Here is a 20,427-nt window from a genome sequence, read left to right on the forward strand (position 1 = left end):
GGGTTGCATGTAGACTTGCTGATCACTTGCTACGGCTAACATTTCCCATTCACTTACTTTCTTCAGGATGTTCTGCGTTAGAAGTGGTTCAGGCTCCTGTTGGAGAGGACGTCACGCTACCCTGTCCATTCATCCACGGACCCGAGGATGTGGCTTTGTTGCAGTGGAGGAGAATTAATGGAAAAACAGAACATCTTGCAGAATTGAACGGACAGGGAAGAACAAGCGCTATATCCCCACGATACAACATATCTTCTAACCTGGACTTGCTGATCAGAAATGTGTCCCTCAATGATGCGGGCAGATATCAATGTCACGTCTCACACAAGGACATCATGGTTTCATCAACTGAAAATGATGTTGCACTGAACACTTATGGTAAGAGCAACGTGTGATCACAAATGCTCTTGGGATCATCTCTTGATTTGCATCGCGCGCTGTTATTTATCATTGATCATTTTTTCTTGTTTATTTCTTCACACATTCTTTCTTCTGATATTGTGCCACAAAACTAGCAATGTGTACATTGTACAGTACATTTACATTGTAGTAAAAGTTTAGAGGGGAGATTCCAAGCTTGACAATGTATGTAACTCAAATAAGATTACAATCATGCTTCCCAATCCACTAAAGTAAATGATTTACATTTGTACATTGTACGTACAGTATAATATGGTCAATGGGAATGTTTCGTGTTACACTGCAATCTGTTATTTTCGCGTACGGATATTTTCGCGAATGAGGAGGTCACAGACATTTTTCGAGGGCTGTTTTTTTCACAAACTGACTTTGGCGCTATAATAAATGCACTGTACACCAGTATAAAGCGCCATATAAATGTAATTATTATTGTTATCATTATTATCATTATTATTATTATAATTATTAGTATTATCATAATTATCATTATTATTACTGTTATTATCATTATTATTTATTATTATTTTTATTATTATAATTACCCTAGCACATGATGACATTTCCGATGTTTTCGAATTCGCGATCCTACTGTGATTCGCAAAATTGTTGAAAATAATGTTCAGCTTTAGTACATGGCTAAATTTGTCAGTGATGCCAACTGCTTCCTGTCCAAAGGTACCTTTGAACACATGTACAAGGTTGTATAAGTACAGAATAACCAAAATAAAAGAAGTAAAAATAAGTCATACCATTAAGGTACAAAATGTAGAAAGCACTACAACAAATATCAAAGTGATTTTTGAAATGAGCAAATATGTGTTCACATATTTTGAGGAAGAAAAATGATAAGTTGATCGTTGAAAGAATTCAGTCAAGTTCACTTCATCACGTTGATCTTATCATGAAAGAACTGAGTGTTCAAAGGTGTTATTGTTAAAGTTTTGATAGGATGTGTAAGTTCTCTTAGATGTTTTTGCCAGGCTATGCAAGTACAAACATTAATGTCTGCAAGGGAGAAGAAAAAGAAGGAAAAACAAACAAACGTATTTCAGTGGATTTCAGGAGACTTAACATTGCCTCTCTCTCCCTGCCTCTTATTCATGAGAAATGCAGTCTAGAGGCCGATAGCAGTTCTGATTTCATAAAAGATGACCAAATCCACAGGAAAATCTCATTACAGTCAGTGATCATTACTACATACTGTAAAACGAGAATGGTCACATGCATTTTAATTTCGTGCATTTTTCGAGAGCCAAGATTCGTGAAATAAAATGCATGTGAATGTTCGTGTCTACACTATACGCATTGAATGTTAGAGGCAACTCACGAAAATTTCATGCCATGAAAAAGTTCGTTGGCTCCGATTCGCGAAAAACTTATGCCGCAAAAATATCGTGTTTTACAGTATGATACAAATCTCCCTAAAATTTTTCACAAGGACTATCAGCATACAGTATGATAAATGTTGAGTTGTGCCATCATAGCATGTGCATGTAAGCATACAGTATCAAAATTAAACGAAAGTAACTTTCAGAGAGGCAGTAGTTATCTCCAGATATTTCTAATCGGACCACCCGCTTCTCCCCGCCCCCCCCCCCAAAAAAAAAAGAGGTGGTTGGGGAGAAAGATGAAATACCTCTAATGTATAAATTCAATATTATACAAATGATGCACAGGATAGAGTGCGTTAGTGTAGGCGTAGCTCACTCTCGGGTATTTACAATGTAGTGCAACATGCACTCGGCTTCGCCTCGTGCATGTTTCACAATTGTAAATACCCTCGAGTGCACTACGCCTACACTAACGCCATGAAATAATCCTGTGCATCATTTGTTTTATAAAATGGGTCGAAAATTCGAAAACTAACATCATTTTTCAGCGTTTTTCACGTACCTTTGTGGGTCAAGACGTCCGAAGATGTTCGTCCCAAACTTTTACGCACGTCGCACTCGCGGAAGTCCCGCACATACAGTACAGTGTGTATAAGTATAATGGGGGGTTGGGTTTCCGGACACCCGCATGAAAACTTACTTATTTTACATAGAATATGCACCCTTTACCTTAAAGACTTGATATAGACTCCTCATATAGGCCTACTAGACAACATACTCTGAAAACGGCGTGAGAATTAACCTGCTAAATCGTTGGATTTGCTCTTCAAAGTGACTCCATGTACGCGTGCGGTCCCATAACGCTTGGTCTACTGTACTGTACAAAGTGTACGTATAGTACAGTATACGTACGTACGCCACATATTATGTTATGCACAAGGGAAGACAGGCCGGCCGGCCGGCAGCCCGAACTAGAAGTTGTTTACAGGATTGACAGCGCGTACGCGTATGCATGCAATTCATCAAGGAGCCGCCGCGCGCACAGACGATCGGCAATCTACCATAGGATTACAGGCAGTGCAGTTGTACTGAAGTAAAGGAAGGAGGTGTGTCTCATTTCAGCGCTTCCTATTGGCTACATTCTTGAACCCATTTTATAACACACAATATTTGTGTACATTGAGTGATGCTGTTCAGTCTGTATGATCAACCAGGGTTCAGAAATAACTTGCATGCATTTGTGTGTGTGTGCATGTATGTGTGTGTGTGTGTGTGTGTGTTCGTGTGTAGTACATAAGTATAACAAGTAGTAGTAATAGTAGTCGTAGTAGTAGTAGTAGTATAGTAGTACTATGTACAAAATTTATCTATGATATATCTTAATGTCTTTATTTTCTTTACAGCCCAAGATACAAGAGAAGTGCTGCTTGGAGATGATATCCATGTTCAGTGCAGTCATCCATCCCTGAATGTTGACGATTTTAAATACTCCATCTCCTGGGCCAAGCAGACTCACATTTTGTCAACGGAGCATAATCTGACTCTGACCATAAGAAATTTCTCCGTTGGAGATGTTGGACGATACCAGTGCAACATCACTTCAGAGTCAGGTGTCACGTACATCGCTCACCAGACTGTTCTCACAACCACAGGTAAATATTCCACTCACTTTATAGGGGTGTACTCATGTAGGAATCCCATGTAGAAATCTCTAAAATTGTGCCGAGGTTGCCATCCAATGACCTATGAAAAAGTTGTATTAAAGGTCAACTCGCATGCACTAATGAAGGACGCTCTCAGCCTGTAATAATGATGGTGAACTCATTCAGTTTTGACACTGATATACACAATATTTGAAGGCATGTGAAGCACAATACAAGGGGAACATTCTCTTAAATGTTTGTTATTGTGACACCTAGGAATTATGAATAGAATGGAAGAATGACCCTTGACATGTCTGTGTGTAATTATTTTTTGGTTGAAATCTGTTATTAGTTAGTTACTTTTTTATGCCTCCACCACAAAGTGTCGCCAGAGGCGTTATGTTTTCGGGTTATCCGTCCATCCGTCTTTCCATCCGTAATCAATTTTGTGGACAGTATAACGAAAAAACTGTTTGAGGTATCCTAATGAAACTTCGCATGTATATCAGCGTAGGCGAAGTTGTGTCTATCAATTTTAGGGGAAACATGTTTCAGGTCAAAGATAAAAAAGTAAAGGTCAAATGCTTAAAATTTCACTATTTCCCCCATATCTATGCAATGCCTTAGGGTAGTTTCTTAAAATTTGGTTTATACATGTGCTACGAAATAAGGATTCTCCAGAGAGAGTTTTTGGTCATGAGGTCAAAGGCCTAGTGAAAATGTTACAATTCCACTCTTTCTCCATATTTTGCAATGGTTCGAGGTATCTGCATGGAACTTAGTATGCATTTACATACTGGCAGTGATCACGTACGGAATTTGGGGGTCGTGGGTAAAAGGTCAAGGTCAACTCCTCAAAATTTCACTATTTCCCTCATAATGTGTATGCAATGCCTTAAGGATTTTTTCTTGAAACTTATTGGTATACATGTACAAAATCAAATTAATAGAGATTCTCCGAAAAATTTCTTGCCAATAGGTCAAAGGTCAAAGTTTTAGGTCAAATGAAAGTGTTAAATTTCACTCTTTCTACATCTCGAAAGTGACTCAAGGTATCATCATGAAACTTAGCACATACGTTTATGCATGTTCTACCTGACAGTGACTCTCTTGAGAATTTAAGGGTCATAGGGTCAAAGGCCAGGTTAAAATGCTATTCTACTATTTGATACTGAAATTACACTTTTTCATCATATCTTGAAAATTACTCAAAGCATTAACTTATAAAAGGGTCAAACGTCAAGTAAAAATTCTCAAATACCCACATACCTGCACTCCTAGACTTGTACACAATAGCCATTCATCCAATTAGCCTAGTTCAAGGAGAGTACACATTCAATAAATTTGTGCCAAACTTGTCATTTCAGTATTTTGCCAATAATGTGAAACTGTCATTACACATTGTCAAGACATTGTACTACCTATTAGGAGAACCATGTATTATGGCAGAAGCATACTGTACCAGTCGCCACAGCAACATTTCTAGTTTCTTCTCTTCGTCTTTCTATTCTTTGAAGAAGTTCTTTGAAGTTCTATGAGCTACACGTGTATGGGCAAGTCCAAGATAAGGTCCCCTCAGAAGGCAAAATTTCATCTTTGCTCAATATTGACATATTTGGTATCATTTTGAAGCTTATGAGTTGAAGTTTTGATTTCCATGGAGGAAAAAATTATATTACGTAAATTTATGCAAATTTCAAGGGCTTCATTTGCATAAATGTAAAACACAGCGTTACGTATGGGACATTTATAAAAATTCATATTTATCCAAAGGAAAGCAAATGATATTTGATTAATATGTGGACATAAGAAGTTCATCAAATAGTTTAACTTGGTATGAAAATTTAGGGATTATGCAAATGATTATGCAAATTAGCTCGTGTCCTATCATGAGATGTCCCATACGTAACAAAATGAGGTCATTTTTTTAGGTTTTTTCTGAAATTGCTAAGGTTATTTGAATGCCCTTTTGGAAAGTTCTAATTTATTGTTTAGAGAAATTAAATACCATAGAAAAAAGAAAAAACAGTAAAAGAAATTTTTTTATAAGGCATTGAAATAATGTTACGTATGGGACAAATGGGTTACGTATGGGACATCCTCATATATATTGCATGTGAATGCATGTAGCTAGCTGGGAAGGTCTCTCTGTACACAAATGGTCAATCATCCTGAAGAAAGCATCCCAACTTTGTAGCTACTTTTTGAGTTATAGACACTTGAAACAATACATGAACTTGACTGAACAATTTTCAGAAAGGGGGAGGGGAAGATGGCAAAATACACAATGAAAATCAGCATTAAAGGGATGGTATAGTTTTTGTAGAAATGGGGATTCAGTTTTCAACATTTTATGAGATGACTGGAAACCAATAATATGAATTACTAAAGAGCATACAATTGTAAGACTATAGGAATTCAAAGTTAATATGATGGAGATCCAAATTGAAACGGTTGTGATATCAAAAAAAAAAAAAAAAAGTAAAATGATTTTTTTTAAATTGCAAGTGATACACAAATTGTCCTTATTCAGTTTTCAATAGCAGCCACAACAAAATTAATGGGTACATACATACTGAGGTGTGAATCAAATCAATGACCTGACTGCTAGACAGACATCATACATCTACTCGATTACTGGAATTCCACGCAGCAGGTATTGCTTATCTATTGAAATTAATATTTCTTGTGTCAAGTTGTTTTTTATTGAAACTAAATGGCAAACTGCCCTTCTTCAATGGAAGTAAACACTTTAAACTATTCAATTTTTTAGTAGTAACTATCCTGATAAAAAATAGGGCATACATACTCAGGTTAGTCATGAAAAATATAGAATATGATTGAATATGATTATGATGGTAGATATTTGGGGGATATTGTTCCCTTGACAATCTGGATCAGTATTTGAGTAATTTCAACTGATTCCACCTCAATAATTATGCAAAAATTTGTTTATGGGTATTTTGCAGAATTATTTTGCAAAATACCCATAAACATGGTTCTCCACACACTAAACGAATGGGGGACAAAGGGCATGCATACTCAGATTGGTCATAAAAATATGAAAATATGATTGAATATGACTATGATGGTGAATATTTGGGGAATATTGTTTCCTTGACAATCTGGATCAGTATTTGAGTAGTTTCAACTGATTTTACTTCAATAATTATGCAAAATACCCATAAACATGGTTCTCCACACACTAAATGAATGGGGGACAAAGTGTCCCATACGTAAAATTGTAACTGTCCCATACGTAACACGTCATGTCTGTCTTTAATTAGAACCTGTAATTAGAGCTTTTTGCCTAATGACATGAAACTTACCTGTGATAATCTTGAGTGTTGTGACTTTCATCACAGTGAGTTACAAGTTGTAGAATGAAATACTTTCAGAGAGTTTTGAGGTTGAAAAAAATGTTCAAAAAAACAAAATTTTTCTGGTCCCATACGTAACGGCACATATTTTCTCTTCTAGAATATAATTGTCAAGGTCATTTTTCTCAATTTTTTACATGATTATACTTCTCCTAGATATCCATCACCATGATAAAGTTCAATATGATCAAAGGCCATTAACACTATTTTTCAGGTCATAAAAGTCTCTGAATGTCCCATACGTAACGCGCGTGTTATCTTGGACTTGCCCGTATACGCCATAGTTCACCCTTCACAGCATTTGTTTGGTAGTCCTCTGTGAAGTTCAGAGCTGGTCTTGTGTGAAGTGTACATTTGCACTATTTACATCTTCTTGGAAATCTGTGGCCAAAATGTCACCGAAATAGCAGGAATATTTGCTAGGAATATTGAACGTATCGCAGTGCAAATGGGCACCATGCCCACCTTGTCTCGCCTTTGTGAATATGGAGAAGTTTCCAAAAGCGTGGCAAAATTTAAATTTGTAAATGTTTTGTTGGTGAGAGCCTTTTTTTTTGTGGGATATGTCCCAAGCGGAAGATTTGTAGTTTAGACTCATGATCACAGTCTTGTGTTGAGTTTGGCAGGCGAGTCCAGTTTTGTGATGCACACAATGTCTTCCATAGAATGCATATCAAAAAGTCAAAATGACTTGTCCGCACTGCTGTTTCCAGCTGACTGATTCAAGTTCACTGAGTGAGCTTCTTTTATACTCATCTGTTCTCTGAGAACCTGGACAGATTGTTTGTCATTACTGTTTTAAATTTGTGAATGGTAAATATTCCAACATCTGAATTTTGGTAGTGTACCGGTGAGTTAGCTTTGTATGTGCAAGGATGAATCATAAAAGCTGCTTCAAGAGTTTTTACTCCCTTCATGCCACCCTCAAGCCGGAGTCCCGGGCGTACCGGGGGAAGGTGTGTTAAGACGGGACTTCACTCCCAGCAAGTTGGAAAACTTGCCAATACTCCTTACCTTGCTCCTGGGTCAAGCTGATCATGCTGTATGTTTGTGTTGTTGAACACATGCACATACACTTCGCTGTTTGTATCATGATTATCATGTTCATTGTCTTCTTCAGTCAATTCTTCTTGTGATTATATCCCCTGTTTAATACTACAGATATACATTGTACTTTGGATTCAGAAATAGTACTCCACCACCACAGTTTCACATTTTGTGTGAGTATAATTGTGTGAGGGTGTGTGCAATAGTTGGTCACCTTTCTCTCGGTGGATTCTGTTCATGTTGTATCATGACAAGCTTTCTGTCTTTACCTTATGGCAGCGCCTTCGTCTTGGACAAAATTAGTTTTATTTTTAAAGATAAAGCTGTTTGCTTCTGTGTGCACTACTGGAGGTTAATCATCCAGTCAAGTCTACCTTTATCATTTTTTTTTAATGGTGCTGCTGCTAATGTGATGTCCACAAAGCCAAAGGCAATCTCCATGTTATTTCTCTTGTATGAACCCTGCCACGCTTATTTCTGGATTTATATTTATTTTTTCCCTGAACTAGTATGGAGGTGTGCATTTGTATTTGGTGATTCTCCCCCCAGTGTGCCATCTTCAATAAGGTCATATATTGTTTGTGGTTGTTGTCTTGTTGGTGGCATACGGGTGCATTTCTTGATAGGTTTTGTTTAGATTCAATCCATCTAATGATAGCGCACTTGCTTGATCTACCGTTAACTCTGTACTTAAAATAGTTAATTTTTAGGGTCTCCCTGTCTGCACTATTCTGTGTTTTGTTTTAGTTTTGTACAAAGATGTATTGTCATCAACTTTTGACCTGTGCTATAGTTTTGATTATATGCCCCCCCCCCCCCCCCCACACACACACATCTGTAGCCTTTTACTCAGTCAAAAACCTACAAATTCAGAAGAAGAAAAAACTAGAAATGTCACTATGGCATCTGGTATGCTTCCGCCATAATGCAAGGTTCTGGCAATAGGTCTATGGTATGCCTGAAAATGTGTGATGACAGTTTCATAAAATTGGCAAAATATTAAATAACATGTTTGTCACAAATGTGTTGAATGTTCACTTTCCTTGAAAAAAGTATTTTCAGTATCAAATAGTAATATATTAGCATTTTAACCTGGCCTTTGACCCCTGACCTTTGACCAGATTATTACGTTGAAAGTCCCAAGGAAATCACTGTCAGGCAGAACATGCATCGTACTAATTTTCATGATAATACCTTGATCCACTTCCCAGATATGGAGGAAGAAGTTAATTCACTTGACCTTTGACTTTTTGACCTTTAACAAAAAAAAAAAAATTCCCAGAGTAACTCTATTGCAAAATAACAGGTAGACACTAAGTTTCAAGAAAAATCCTGCTCAAAATTTCGCTATTTCCTCCATATCTGCATGTACTTGTATGCAATGCCTGAGGGCATTTTTTTTTTAACTTGGTATACAACATTATACTAATCAGTGTAGAGTCTCTATTATAGAGAAAGTTTTTGGTCATGAAGTCAAAGGTCGAGTAAAAATGTTAACATTTCATTTTTTTTCTTTCATGTCTCGGAAATCGATCAAGGTATCTTCGAACTTAGTGTATATGCATGCATGTACTGACTGGCAGAGATGATCTTTGGGATTTGGGTGTCATAGGGTCAAAGGTCGAGGTCAATTTCACCTAATGTCACTGTTTCTTAAGGAATTTACTTGAAACGTAGTGAAAGGATTTTTCGTGAAACACAGTGCATCACACATTTTCCCAATAGAGATTCATTCTCTGGGAAAGTTTTTTGCCTCGTGGTCAAAGGTCAAGTGAAATAAATGCTAAATTACACTTCTATCTCGATATCTCAGAACTGGTTCAAGGTATCATCATGAAACTTAGTACATATTGATATTTTTTTTTTTGCATGTACTGCCTGACAATGATTCTCTTAGAAATTAAGGCTTATATGGGATCAAAGGTCAAGGGTCAAAGGTAGAGTTAAAATGATAAAATGTTACTGTTAAATATGGATATTACACTTTTTCTACATATCTTTAGTATTACTCGACGCATGGATTATAGGGTCAAAGGTCAAGTAAAAATCCTCAAATCCCCAAACACATGTAGGGCTCCTACTACGTGTACCTGTTCTATAGAGATAGCCATTAACCTAATCAAACCTAGTTCAAGGGAAGTGAACACTCAACAAAGTTGTGACTAACATTTTAATATTTTGCCAACTATTTCGTCATGCCAAATATTTTACCAACTGTCGTCACACATTGTCAAGACATACTAAAGACTTTATTGGGAGAGCTATGCATTGTGACAGAGGCATACCAGTTGCCATTCTAACATTTCTCGTTTCTTTTTTTTTTTTTTACAGCTGTAATAAATGAAACCATAAGAGGTCATATTGGGGCAAGTGTTTCACTATCCTGTCCGGCAAGAAGTGAACTCGGAAAGTCCCAGGTTGCTTATTGGGAGGTGTCCTCGAATGACGTTCCAGAAGGCAATCGGATCGCTACCTTTCCCAGTAACATCACAGCTGATGGTTACACAGTTGGATATGGCTTCTCACTGACAATTCAGAATGTTGCACCAATTCATGAAGTTTATAAGTGCTACCAACCTCCAAGTCAGGAGACAGCAGGCATTTTGCTTACTGTTTCTCTCCATCCATATGGTGAGATCATGGGAATTCCTTTTTTCCATTTTGTGCTCTCGGCTCAGTGTTTGAAGGATTTGCTATCATATTTTACTTACTGTGGTGACCGTCTCTTTTGGCTTGGTGGTCTTATAGTTCCCGCGTTCACATTAGTCCCCATAATGCAGGGATAGTCCTGAGCTGTCTGATTTTCTTCAACTCTTGCTGGGAATTGAGAAAAATCTCAGCAATAACACACTATGAAAATTATTTTTGATACAGGTTGCACAGTTAATCAGAACTTTGTAGTTTGAGATGGGTATGATTTTAAGTGTGCTCATGTTCAGCATATGAACCTGTACTGAGCAAAATCATTTGCTCTATGCAGCCATCAATATACATGTACCCAGAGAAAAGTTACCAAGACACCTTTTTGTAGCAACTACATTGCCAAGAGGAGAAGGGCTACGTAATTTTCCTTTGTGTTGTACAAAACTGTAAGTATACATGTTCAAAAGTTATGAATTTTTGAAGTTTCTGCTCAGTCACGGTTGGATGAGAAACATATCTTGTGATGTCACATTTGTAAAGCGATATAAAGAAAAAATAAAGAAAATTCAAAATGCATGTATTTCCATTTTTCCCGCATAACAAAAGAACACTCGACTTCTCTCTTTCAAAAAAAGCAGGGGGAATAATATATCCATTATCATATGTCTGTAAGAAGTAGAAGAAATGTGTTATTGATTCAAAAAGTAAAGTTTTGTGAAATTCTCTGTTTATTTTCCTTATATTGTTATACACATGTGACATCACACACTGTAGTAGTCTTCTCATCCACCACTGACTTTTGAACGCACTGTCCGATTTTGTCCAAACTTTCACTGATGTGTTCTACTAATATTGCTGCCTTCACTCAATTCACGTGTACATGTAGGTGGACTTGTCCTTTAATGTCTAAATTTTGATATCTTCTAAAATAATTCTTATGTATCAACAGCTGTACCATTAAAAGATTTTCAATAGTTTCTTCTCTTTAATGATAACATTCTATCATAATTATTCAAAACTTAATTGATAATGGCATTTATGTGTTTCTATGCTCAAACTCTTCATGTGTTGTTCATACAATTTACACAGCACAGAGATGGTATAATTTCCAACATATCAATAATGCCATCCTTCAGGGATGAGTAGTTAAGTTCGCTTTCATGTGTACCAGAGAAAATAATCATTTTCTTGGCTTCTCTGTTTCCATGTTTGCATTCCATGTTTGCATTCTCTGAAAGTGAATGCAATTTTTTCATTTTAAGCATACGTTTCATGCCCAGGTGTTCTCACCGTTCATACCATAGATTATAGTTCTTTATAGTTCAAAAAGTAAACTTGATGTTAAATAATCTGTGTTTTATTATTTGTTCTTTCAGAGTTCACCAATGAGACAATCAAGGGCCGGGTCGGGGAGAATGTGACATTTTCCTGTCCGTTATCAACTGAACTCAGCGAGTCTGGTGCTTATTGGACAGTGTTCTCAAACGACTTCCCAGAGGGCAAGCTGATTGCCTCCTCTTCTGGTAACATCACTGCTGCTGGATACACCATCGGCCCAGACTTCTCTTTGTCAATTGATAAAGTGTCGCCAGGTGATGATGGATCTTATGAATGCATCCAAAATGCAAGTCAGGAGAAAGCAGGTGTCTCCCACACCGTTGCTTTCCATGCCTACGGTAAGCACATGTAATTTCCTTTTTTTTTTTTGTTATTGTATTACAAATATCTACGTACTATCAACTAGATGAGAAACACAAAATGTATCAAAAACCACTCTAAAGGCTTTAATACCTTGTGATGTCCCATACATTTTGTACAATGTATGCAAAATAGGTTGAACATGCACACATGCATACCTCATGTGCCTAAATGTTGAGAAAGTGCAATGCAAAGTCACATGTCGGTGGAATATGTTTTAAGGCCGTGTCACACCTTTCCGGACCAGCTATGCGGGCTTGTGGCGAGGAGGTAGTTTCCAGCACGTAGAAGATTTTCTGCGGGCGAACAAGAATGTTTGCAATTTTCGCATTTGTTTCTTACCTACTAGACGCGTGCTACTTAGCTTCTACTTGCGTGCATTCCGTTTGACCTGCGTGAGAGCGAACTCCTGCGAGGTGCTGCCGGTAAGGGTCTCCTACTGGTGTTCTGCATATACTCTGCGAGCGAACCCCCACGACACACTCGGAACAAGTTTTGAGCATGCTCAAGGCCTTTTTATACCGTATCTGGGGAAGTTTTGCAGCTCATTTTGCGGGGAAACAAATTTGCTACCTGGAGCTCTCCGCAGTTGGTCCGCACCTGACAGTACCTAGCGCGTATCTCGCCTGTAGTTGCCCGGAGGTGCTCACGCAAGTTCGATTTAACCGCAGCCAAATTTTGAGCATGACCAAAACTTTTTCCGGGTGAGTCGCGGGGATACCCGGAGAGGTCCACGCAGAAAGCCAGTAGGAGGCCCGTTAAGCGGCAGCACTTCGCAGGCAACTCCCACGCAGGCACTTCGCAGTCCCCGCATGCAGCCAAGATAATGACATTCCGTGGGACTTTAGTCATTCCTTCAGAGAAATTCCATCACTGAGGTGTCAGCCTCCACCGTCGCGACTGGTACAAAGGTCACACAGTATACCCGCAAGTAGAATTTGAATAGAACACTTCCAGCAAGTAAGACACATGCACTGACTCGCCCAAATCATTGTTCGCCCTCAGAAATTCTGTACAGTTTTGTGCTCTTTATATACTATCTCCATTATTTTACACTTGCAGTAGGTTAACCTGCTGTAAGTGTAAAATAATGGAGATAGTTTGGCATGTAATCATTGAAAGGAGAATGAAACCCTCTTGTATGATAACTGTATGTTAATTGAGAAAATGAAGCAATAGTAGTAGAAAACGTCAAGAAAGTTTGAGGAACATTTGACAATTTGTTGAAAAGTTATGCACTTTTAAAGTTTTAGTGCAGCCATTGCTGGATTAGAAGACTTGCAGCATTTATGACATCACTCACATGTATGTACACAAATACAAAATTACATTTTTTAATGAAAAGTACCCATTCACTCGACCTTTTAACTAACATCTAAAGTAGTTAAGGGTATCCGTGTAATTCTAGCTAGCATCATTTTAATGGAGAGAGTGCTTATTGACGCAAAATATTCAAGTAACATGTATTGTGTAGTAGTACTGGGTCAGGACTCGTGACTGATTGATAATAAGCTCATGACTGCAAATGTGCACTGATCAGAAGAATGTCTGAATTCAGATCCTAGGCTCTCACCTTTACTCTTTTCTGTCTATATAGTGCAAAATAGATTTGATTTATTTTAACATGAATTATGTATGATGTACCTATCCTCAACAAGTGTTTAACATGACAACAATTGTTACATTATCATCTGCTTCAAATTTGTGTTAACAAAATCAGAGCTACCAAGTCTCACGCATTCTGCGTGAGACTCAAGCATTTAGGGGCCGTCTCACGATCTCACGCATGGCACCCATTTTCTCACTCATCGGGCGAAGTCTGCAACTTGGGCCTATCTATAATAATGAGCATATATAGCTCAAAAGATTAAAGTGATAGTTGCAATTGAAGGTACATTTCCCTTCTGTCTTTCAAAATAAGTAAAAAATGGTCACTTTAGTATGCACCTGATCGCACCATTAAGAGCTAAAAATTGAAAAAACTCCCTACTGTGGAAGGCCAAAGGGGGGAAAACCCCCTCCCACACCCTCGCTCGCTGGCACATTCGCGCGCCGAGATGCCGAACGATGCCGAGTCATGAAAATCTCACTCATAAAAAATTTTTGAACTTGGCATCCCTGCAAAATGGAACAGCCCAGTTTAAGCATTGTGTCTGTGGAATATCGTTTTATGATCAATAGTTTTTCATTCTGTTTATGGTCTCATCAATTCACTATAATACATTTTGTTTTTATACTTATTGCCCTGTGAGTGTGAAGATTAATACAGACAGTGCAGATTTGCAGAGAGAAATCTATCATTTCATGACTTGTGTAGATGATAGTTGCCAACAGAACAGGGCAACAAGAATCATCTATAGCTGTCAAATACAACAATATGTCTAATATGGGGACATTCATTTATTATAAATACGGGATGAGTGATCGATAGTCTCCCCCTTCCCTTCCCAAACAGCATTACCGGTGACATCTCCACTTATTGATGGTTGCAGAGGTAATGGAAAGCAGTGTGAACAGACAATCTTCTTTGGAACCCATGCCAACTTCAATTGCAGCGTAGAAAATGTCTTTCCAGAGAAATATCCAACATGGGGTGAACACGATGAATATATAGGCCAAAGCATTAATAGTGATGGCACCTTTAACACTTGGTGTGTAGTCTTCATCAACAGTCCAAACACCCCAGCTGAGAGACGCTGCTCCTTTGCATTGGAAACATATAATGAAACTTCTGACCTGAGAGTAAAAGGTATGTACTCTGCCTCACATTGGATGTGAATTGCATTATGTGAAATCTTTAATAGTGTATGGCATGCACTCAAAGTAAGGTAAGTTAAGGGTGCACTCTTCAACAGAGCTGAAGAACAAGAGAAGACAGAAATATTGCATATTTCTTTTTGCAAATATGCAAACTTTGAAAAAAATCCAATATCCTTTCATTACTGTCTACCATATAGATATGAGGTAATTTATTGGAATGCACAGTAAAGCTTTTATACATCTTGCAAGACATTGCTTGCAAGAAAGATTGAGGAAACATGACATTATATTGCAAATATGGAATTCATTGCATTCAATTTCACCAACAACAGGGAGGTACAAACATAATGTACGTACATAGGTTACTTTGATCTCATAGTTTTTCTGTATCTGCGGGTACTGTTTTTTTTTTGTGCCCAAATAGGCAGAATAACAGCAAATAGAATGCTTTGCCATTTTTGTCGAGCCCACCAGAGGTGCGGGTAGACAATGGGATCGCTTGCAGCATCTGTCCGTTCGTCGTCTGTCTGTCCGTTCATCGTCCGTCCGTCGTCCGACCTTCCGTAACGCTACCCTACAAAAACTTGAAATACTCTACTGAGGACTTCAATTTCAATCAAACTTGGAGGGAAGAGTGGTTATACAAAGTTAAACATTTTGTCAAACATGAAGTTCACCTCAAGGTCAACGGTCATAGGCAGGGATCAATGAACTTTAGGGCCCGATGTTAAGCCCCAGTCACATAGACATCCCGGATCACCCGGACCAACCCGGACCTGACTCGGGGTGATCCAGGGAGAGTTCCGGGTTGACGCCTTGGACATCCAGGGAAATCCGGGAGGCCAACACGGCAACTTTTGAAAATCAAAAACATCCGGCGTCATCCGGGGATTGCCGTGTTTGCAGAGCAATCCGGGGTGGTCCGTGTTGCTGCAGTGTAAATGCCGGGAAGGTCCTTGTTGATGCCTGGAACGACCGTGTAGGTACCAGGAGTATCCTTGGCAGTCCATCATTTTTTTTTCACATCAAGATCACACGGACCCACTTGACTTCCCTAAAATTTGAGGAATTTTCAACATAATCTCACTTCTCTCTGCTGCCACAGGCGCTGTATCACCATGGATGATGAGATGAGATTGACGCTGCTGAGCTGCCAACTTGAACTGCTATAGAATCGAATTGAAACTTACCAAGAGAACATGCAGTTCTAAGAGGAATTCAAAGTTTTATGAAAATGGGTTTTGTAATGGTCAAGATATCCAAAATAAAGTAAAAGAAAGAGGTCCTAACAAAATATGATGGCCCATCTACTTTTTCTTTTACTTTATCTGGGACATCTCAGCCATTTCTGAACCGAATTTCATGACATAAACTTTAATTCCTCTTAGAATAAACTATTGTATGCTCTTGGAAGTATGTCATATTTAAAGTGGATAACTTTCGATTATCTTGCAAAAAAGAAAACCTGAATCCTCATCTAAATCAGAACTGTATTATCCCTTAGAATTATGGCATTTTCAAAAAGTGCAGTCAGATACATGTTGACTTCCAAATCCATTATATTTCTGCTTTGTTGTGTGCTTGGTTTGTGTGTGTGTGTGTGTGTGTGTGTGTGTGTGTGTTTGTGTATTTTTTAGTTACAATAACTTTTTGTCTGTAAAAATCAACTTACCGGGATTTTAAGGGCTGAAGTCTGGTACTTGCCTTATGTTGTCAACTTCACAGCAAACGAGACTACATGAATGGTCTACGTTTATTCATTATAATTTTGCATCTTTTCTCCATTATTGAAGGTTAAAAAAATAGGTTTTTGAGTCGAATGTTTCAGTAATCGGGCTTTGATGTAAATTGGTCGTTAAATGTGTCAATGAACATAAAAGCTTTGTCAGATACGTTACCATCATTTATCGATTCTTGAGGCCTAATTTATTACAGACAGGAACAAATGAAAATTGAATTCAAGTGTATTATTTACATAGAAATATTTTCCAATTTCATTTGTAATGTCTTCTGTGTAATTACACAATTTATGAACTATATTAAAAAAATATTGTGGATTTATGTTTGTTTGGTTCACGTATTTCATGTACACGTGTATATCTCAAAAGTTTTATTGACATGATTGAAGAGTTATCAAATCTGTCTATGACGAGATCATTCTTTTTACGGTTAGAAGTGTGGTGTTTTAACTGAAATAGTCACACAAGTGATGTTCTTACAAGTTAAAATGAATTTATTGGCATGATTAGTGTTGGGTCTGAAACGTACACGCTAACAGAACTTCTAATGCATCATGTACGTTACCACACTGGCCTTCTTCTGATACAATATGTATTCAATCTGGCAGAGATGTTACCTGGCATTTTCTAATTAGAAGTGTAATACTTATTCATAATGTTTTATACATAAACAATGAGATTATTGATATAATTCAAATGCAGGTTCAAGTTACATTAGGGTGACGTATTTTAAGCCGATAGATTATATTATGTTTTTGATTTCTATTTAGCCTTCACTTTATAAATCTCAAACCTTTTTATTACTGATTAGATCAAGGCTGACACAAAAATGTTTCCATGATGTTTGTTCATGTTTAAGCTTGTAGTTTCACATAAGCATTGCCATTTTAAATCAAGAAATAAGCAGACAATCAACAATTTTCTATTTAATAGATGCTACCTCTGGTATCTGACACGAGGTTTTTTAACATGACTTAGTAAAAAAAATAAGGACTCTGCGTTTGGAAATGCTTCTAGAAAAAGAAAATGAGCTTACAAAAATTGACCATTGATTGTTATGTATTCCTACAGGAATAAATTTTCCGAATTGGTAAAAAATGAATGAAATCTGTGATGCTGAATTTTGTCACATGCATAACTGTAATTATACACTTTTTCGGAGAATGGGCCTTAACGATCCCTTTAAAGATGGAACATATATATCAGTTTAATGTATGAATTTTTTGATGATTTACTCGAGAAGCAAAAACGGATGTTGACGTGACGAGAACAAGAAGAAGACATTTGAAAATTCAAAATTTGCTTGCTTTTTGCAGGTGTGGCATGTGTGTAGCTGCCGTGTTGGTCTGTGTTGCTGCCGTGTTAGTCCGTGTTGCTGTGTTGGTTGTAGACGCCATGCTCTGCTTGTATTGACCGTGTAGATGCCGGCTTTTGTCCAGCATGGTCCGTGTTAGGCGCCGTGTAGATGCCATGTTAGTTCGACCTCATTCGTGTAGCTGCTGTGTTGATGCCTTGTGTACAGTCATAAATGCTCGTCGACGCTCCATTCGGGGCAAATCTACAATATCTCGAATCTCTCCGGATCATCGCTCGCATGATTCGGGATTGCCGTGTAGATCCTTGAGCATCCGTGTTAATATGTGACTGGGACTTTAAGTTTTTTTTAAAGACGTGTTTCGTTTATGGCTAATAACTTTTGGTATAGGCCTATATGTCCGTTTGTGACCAAACTTGGGTGGTACATGTCCCTTGCTTAGGGATGTAGAGGTCACCACAAGGTCAAATGTGACAGACAGGGGTCAACAAACTTCTGGGAGTTAGAAAAACATTAAATTCTTCTGCACAAATGGGCAAGACACATTTTGGCACTTGCCTTGTAGTCACCAGCAGTATTTCGGGAATGTTAATAGAGTGGTTGAACATTATACTACCAATTACTGTGCATTGTAAAATCAGTGGATGTAAAGAGCTACATGTACATGTATACTTACGCTACTACAAATGTAGGTGCAACACTTTCAAAACACCTGTATCTATACATTTAAAATATCGTTGAGGTCGTAAAATTGGCAGAAAATTATTAGGGTTTGCAAAAAATGACTGCTCCTGTTAGTTATAATATATGTAGTTTACCTTTTTTTCATAAGCTGCGTAATAGTGGATCCAATTGATTGTAAATTTCCCATTTCATGATTTTCTCATGAAGGTTATCAAGAGCCAGTTGGATGGATGATATCAACATACTTTTTTGCCTTCCTGTTCCTGCTGTCGCTCCCTTCTGTCATATACACACTCCAAAAGTTTTGCTGGAGATGGGGACTAAAGAGGGTGATGCATGAAGGATGCAACTGTCATGGTGGTTGTCAGGAAGAGTATGAAGTTTGATTCTCCAGGAAGAAGGGTCCCATAGTAAGTATAAGAGAGGAATAACATGTTGCCCCATTCGATAGCCTTAGACTGTAAACATGCTGTCCCACAATTGTAGCAGCAGTACACATACTGCACAGACATTCCTACATTCATTAAGACTGGTAGCCTCACCATGCATCCAGTTAATTTTCCATGAATCCAGTAATTACTGGAAGCGTGGTTTGGAAGTACTGAGTGCATGGTTTGCATCTATGACAGCTAGGCCAAAGAAATGCTTCAGGGAAGTAGCATTATCAAAAACTGGATTTCTGGTGAAAAAAAAATGTCCCCCATTCCACAAAACATATGATGTGCATGTCTCTTTTTTGTGGGCATACAGTAGGCCTAACTATGGAATCAAGTCTAAATGAATGAAGCTTCACCTCATGGGTTACCCATAGTTACCTTGAAGATTAAACTTTGACTGATGCATGAAAAAAACACATTCTTCATTTGATCAACTCCGGATATTTTTTTTTGTTGGAAGTGCTTAAGTCTGAAATGTCATTATAACCAGACGGAGAGCTACAGTTGTATTTTGAGCAATCCAAAAGTGTACTATGCATGTACATGTGTGTTATGATAGCCTGATCGACTGACCATTATTATGCATAAAGATCACACAACAAAACACATTGTCGCCTTAACTCAGAAATTATGATCCTGCAGATTTGATTTGTTAAAATCTCTTAGAAGAAACATGACACACTGTAGTTGTTTCTGTAAACAGTCATTTTGTTCGAGGGCTAGTATAGTTATTTGAAGTCAGATTAAAGGGAGCCTACTGTTCTTTTATTTTTCTTCTTTCTCTATTCTTATATTTTATATAAAGGAAGTGGAAGCCAAAGATAAATATCAGCTCATAGAAGTGGCCGTCTTGATTTTCTCTGAAGTGTCCTTAAAGTCCATGAAGGCAGTGCTCACTACTATACTACACAGGACTAGAGCTGCTCAAGGGAGGTATGGGAGCAAGATGACTACCTACCAAAGTTTCAGCCTTCCTCCAAAAGACATTGACTGCTGCAAAGCGAGTGAGGTGAGCTGCTAGTGTGAAAAAGTGATCCAAACTGTGGCAGTGAAACTCGAGCAGCTACCAGTCTCATGAAGCACCATATGTAATGAGGAAAGTCCCACATGGCAACATTTGTTGGCTCTGACCCTAACATTCCATTCTACATGTGAAGCCATTGCGAATGTTTAAAAACATTATTGTTTTTAATGTATAGACAAAGGTGCACCAGTTTAAGCCACTTTTCCAATAAGTTGTGGTAGGAGGCCCAAGGCATTAAGAGCCATTTTCAACCTGAACAGATATGTTGTACATGTATTTTAAGATATGGAATGTCAAGGATAAGGT

General features: G+C 37.9%; 1 protein-coding gene across 1 annotated transcript; it reads left to right on the plus strand.

Moving 5' to 3' along the window:
• Positions 1 to 1,052: 1,052 nt before the first annotated feature.
• On the plus strand, positions 1,053 to 20,074 carry LOC139722988 (uncharacterized). The gene is made up of 7 exons (XM_071634266.1): positions 1,053 to 1,095; positions 3,155 to 3,403; positions 10,153 to 10,452; positions 11,841 to 12,140; positions 14,618 to 14,911; positions 18,868 to 19,070; positions 19,903 to 20,074. The coding sequence occupies exons 1-6, from the start codon at positions 1,053 to 1,055 to the stop codon at positions 19,044 to 19,046; spliced, it is 1,365 nt and encodes a 454-aa protein (XP_071490367.1). The 3' UTR covers positions 19,047 to 19,070; positions 19,903 to 20,074.
• Positions 20,075 to 20,427: the final 353 nt, after the last annotated feature.

The sequence above is a fragment of the Diadema antillarum genome, unplaced genomic scaffold (genome assembly GCF_040938485.1).
Source record: "Diadema antillarum isolate AM-2024a unplaced genomic scaffold, OU_Dant_1.0 scf00000179, whole genome shotgun sequence".
NCBI classification, from domain to species: Eukaryota; Metazoa; Echinodermata; class Echinoidea; order Diadematoida; family Diadematidae; genus Diadema; species Diadema antillarum.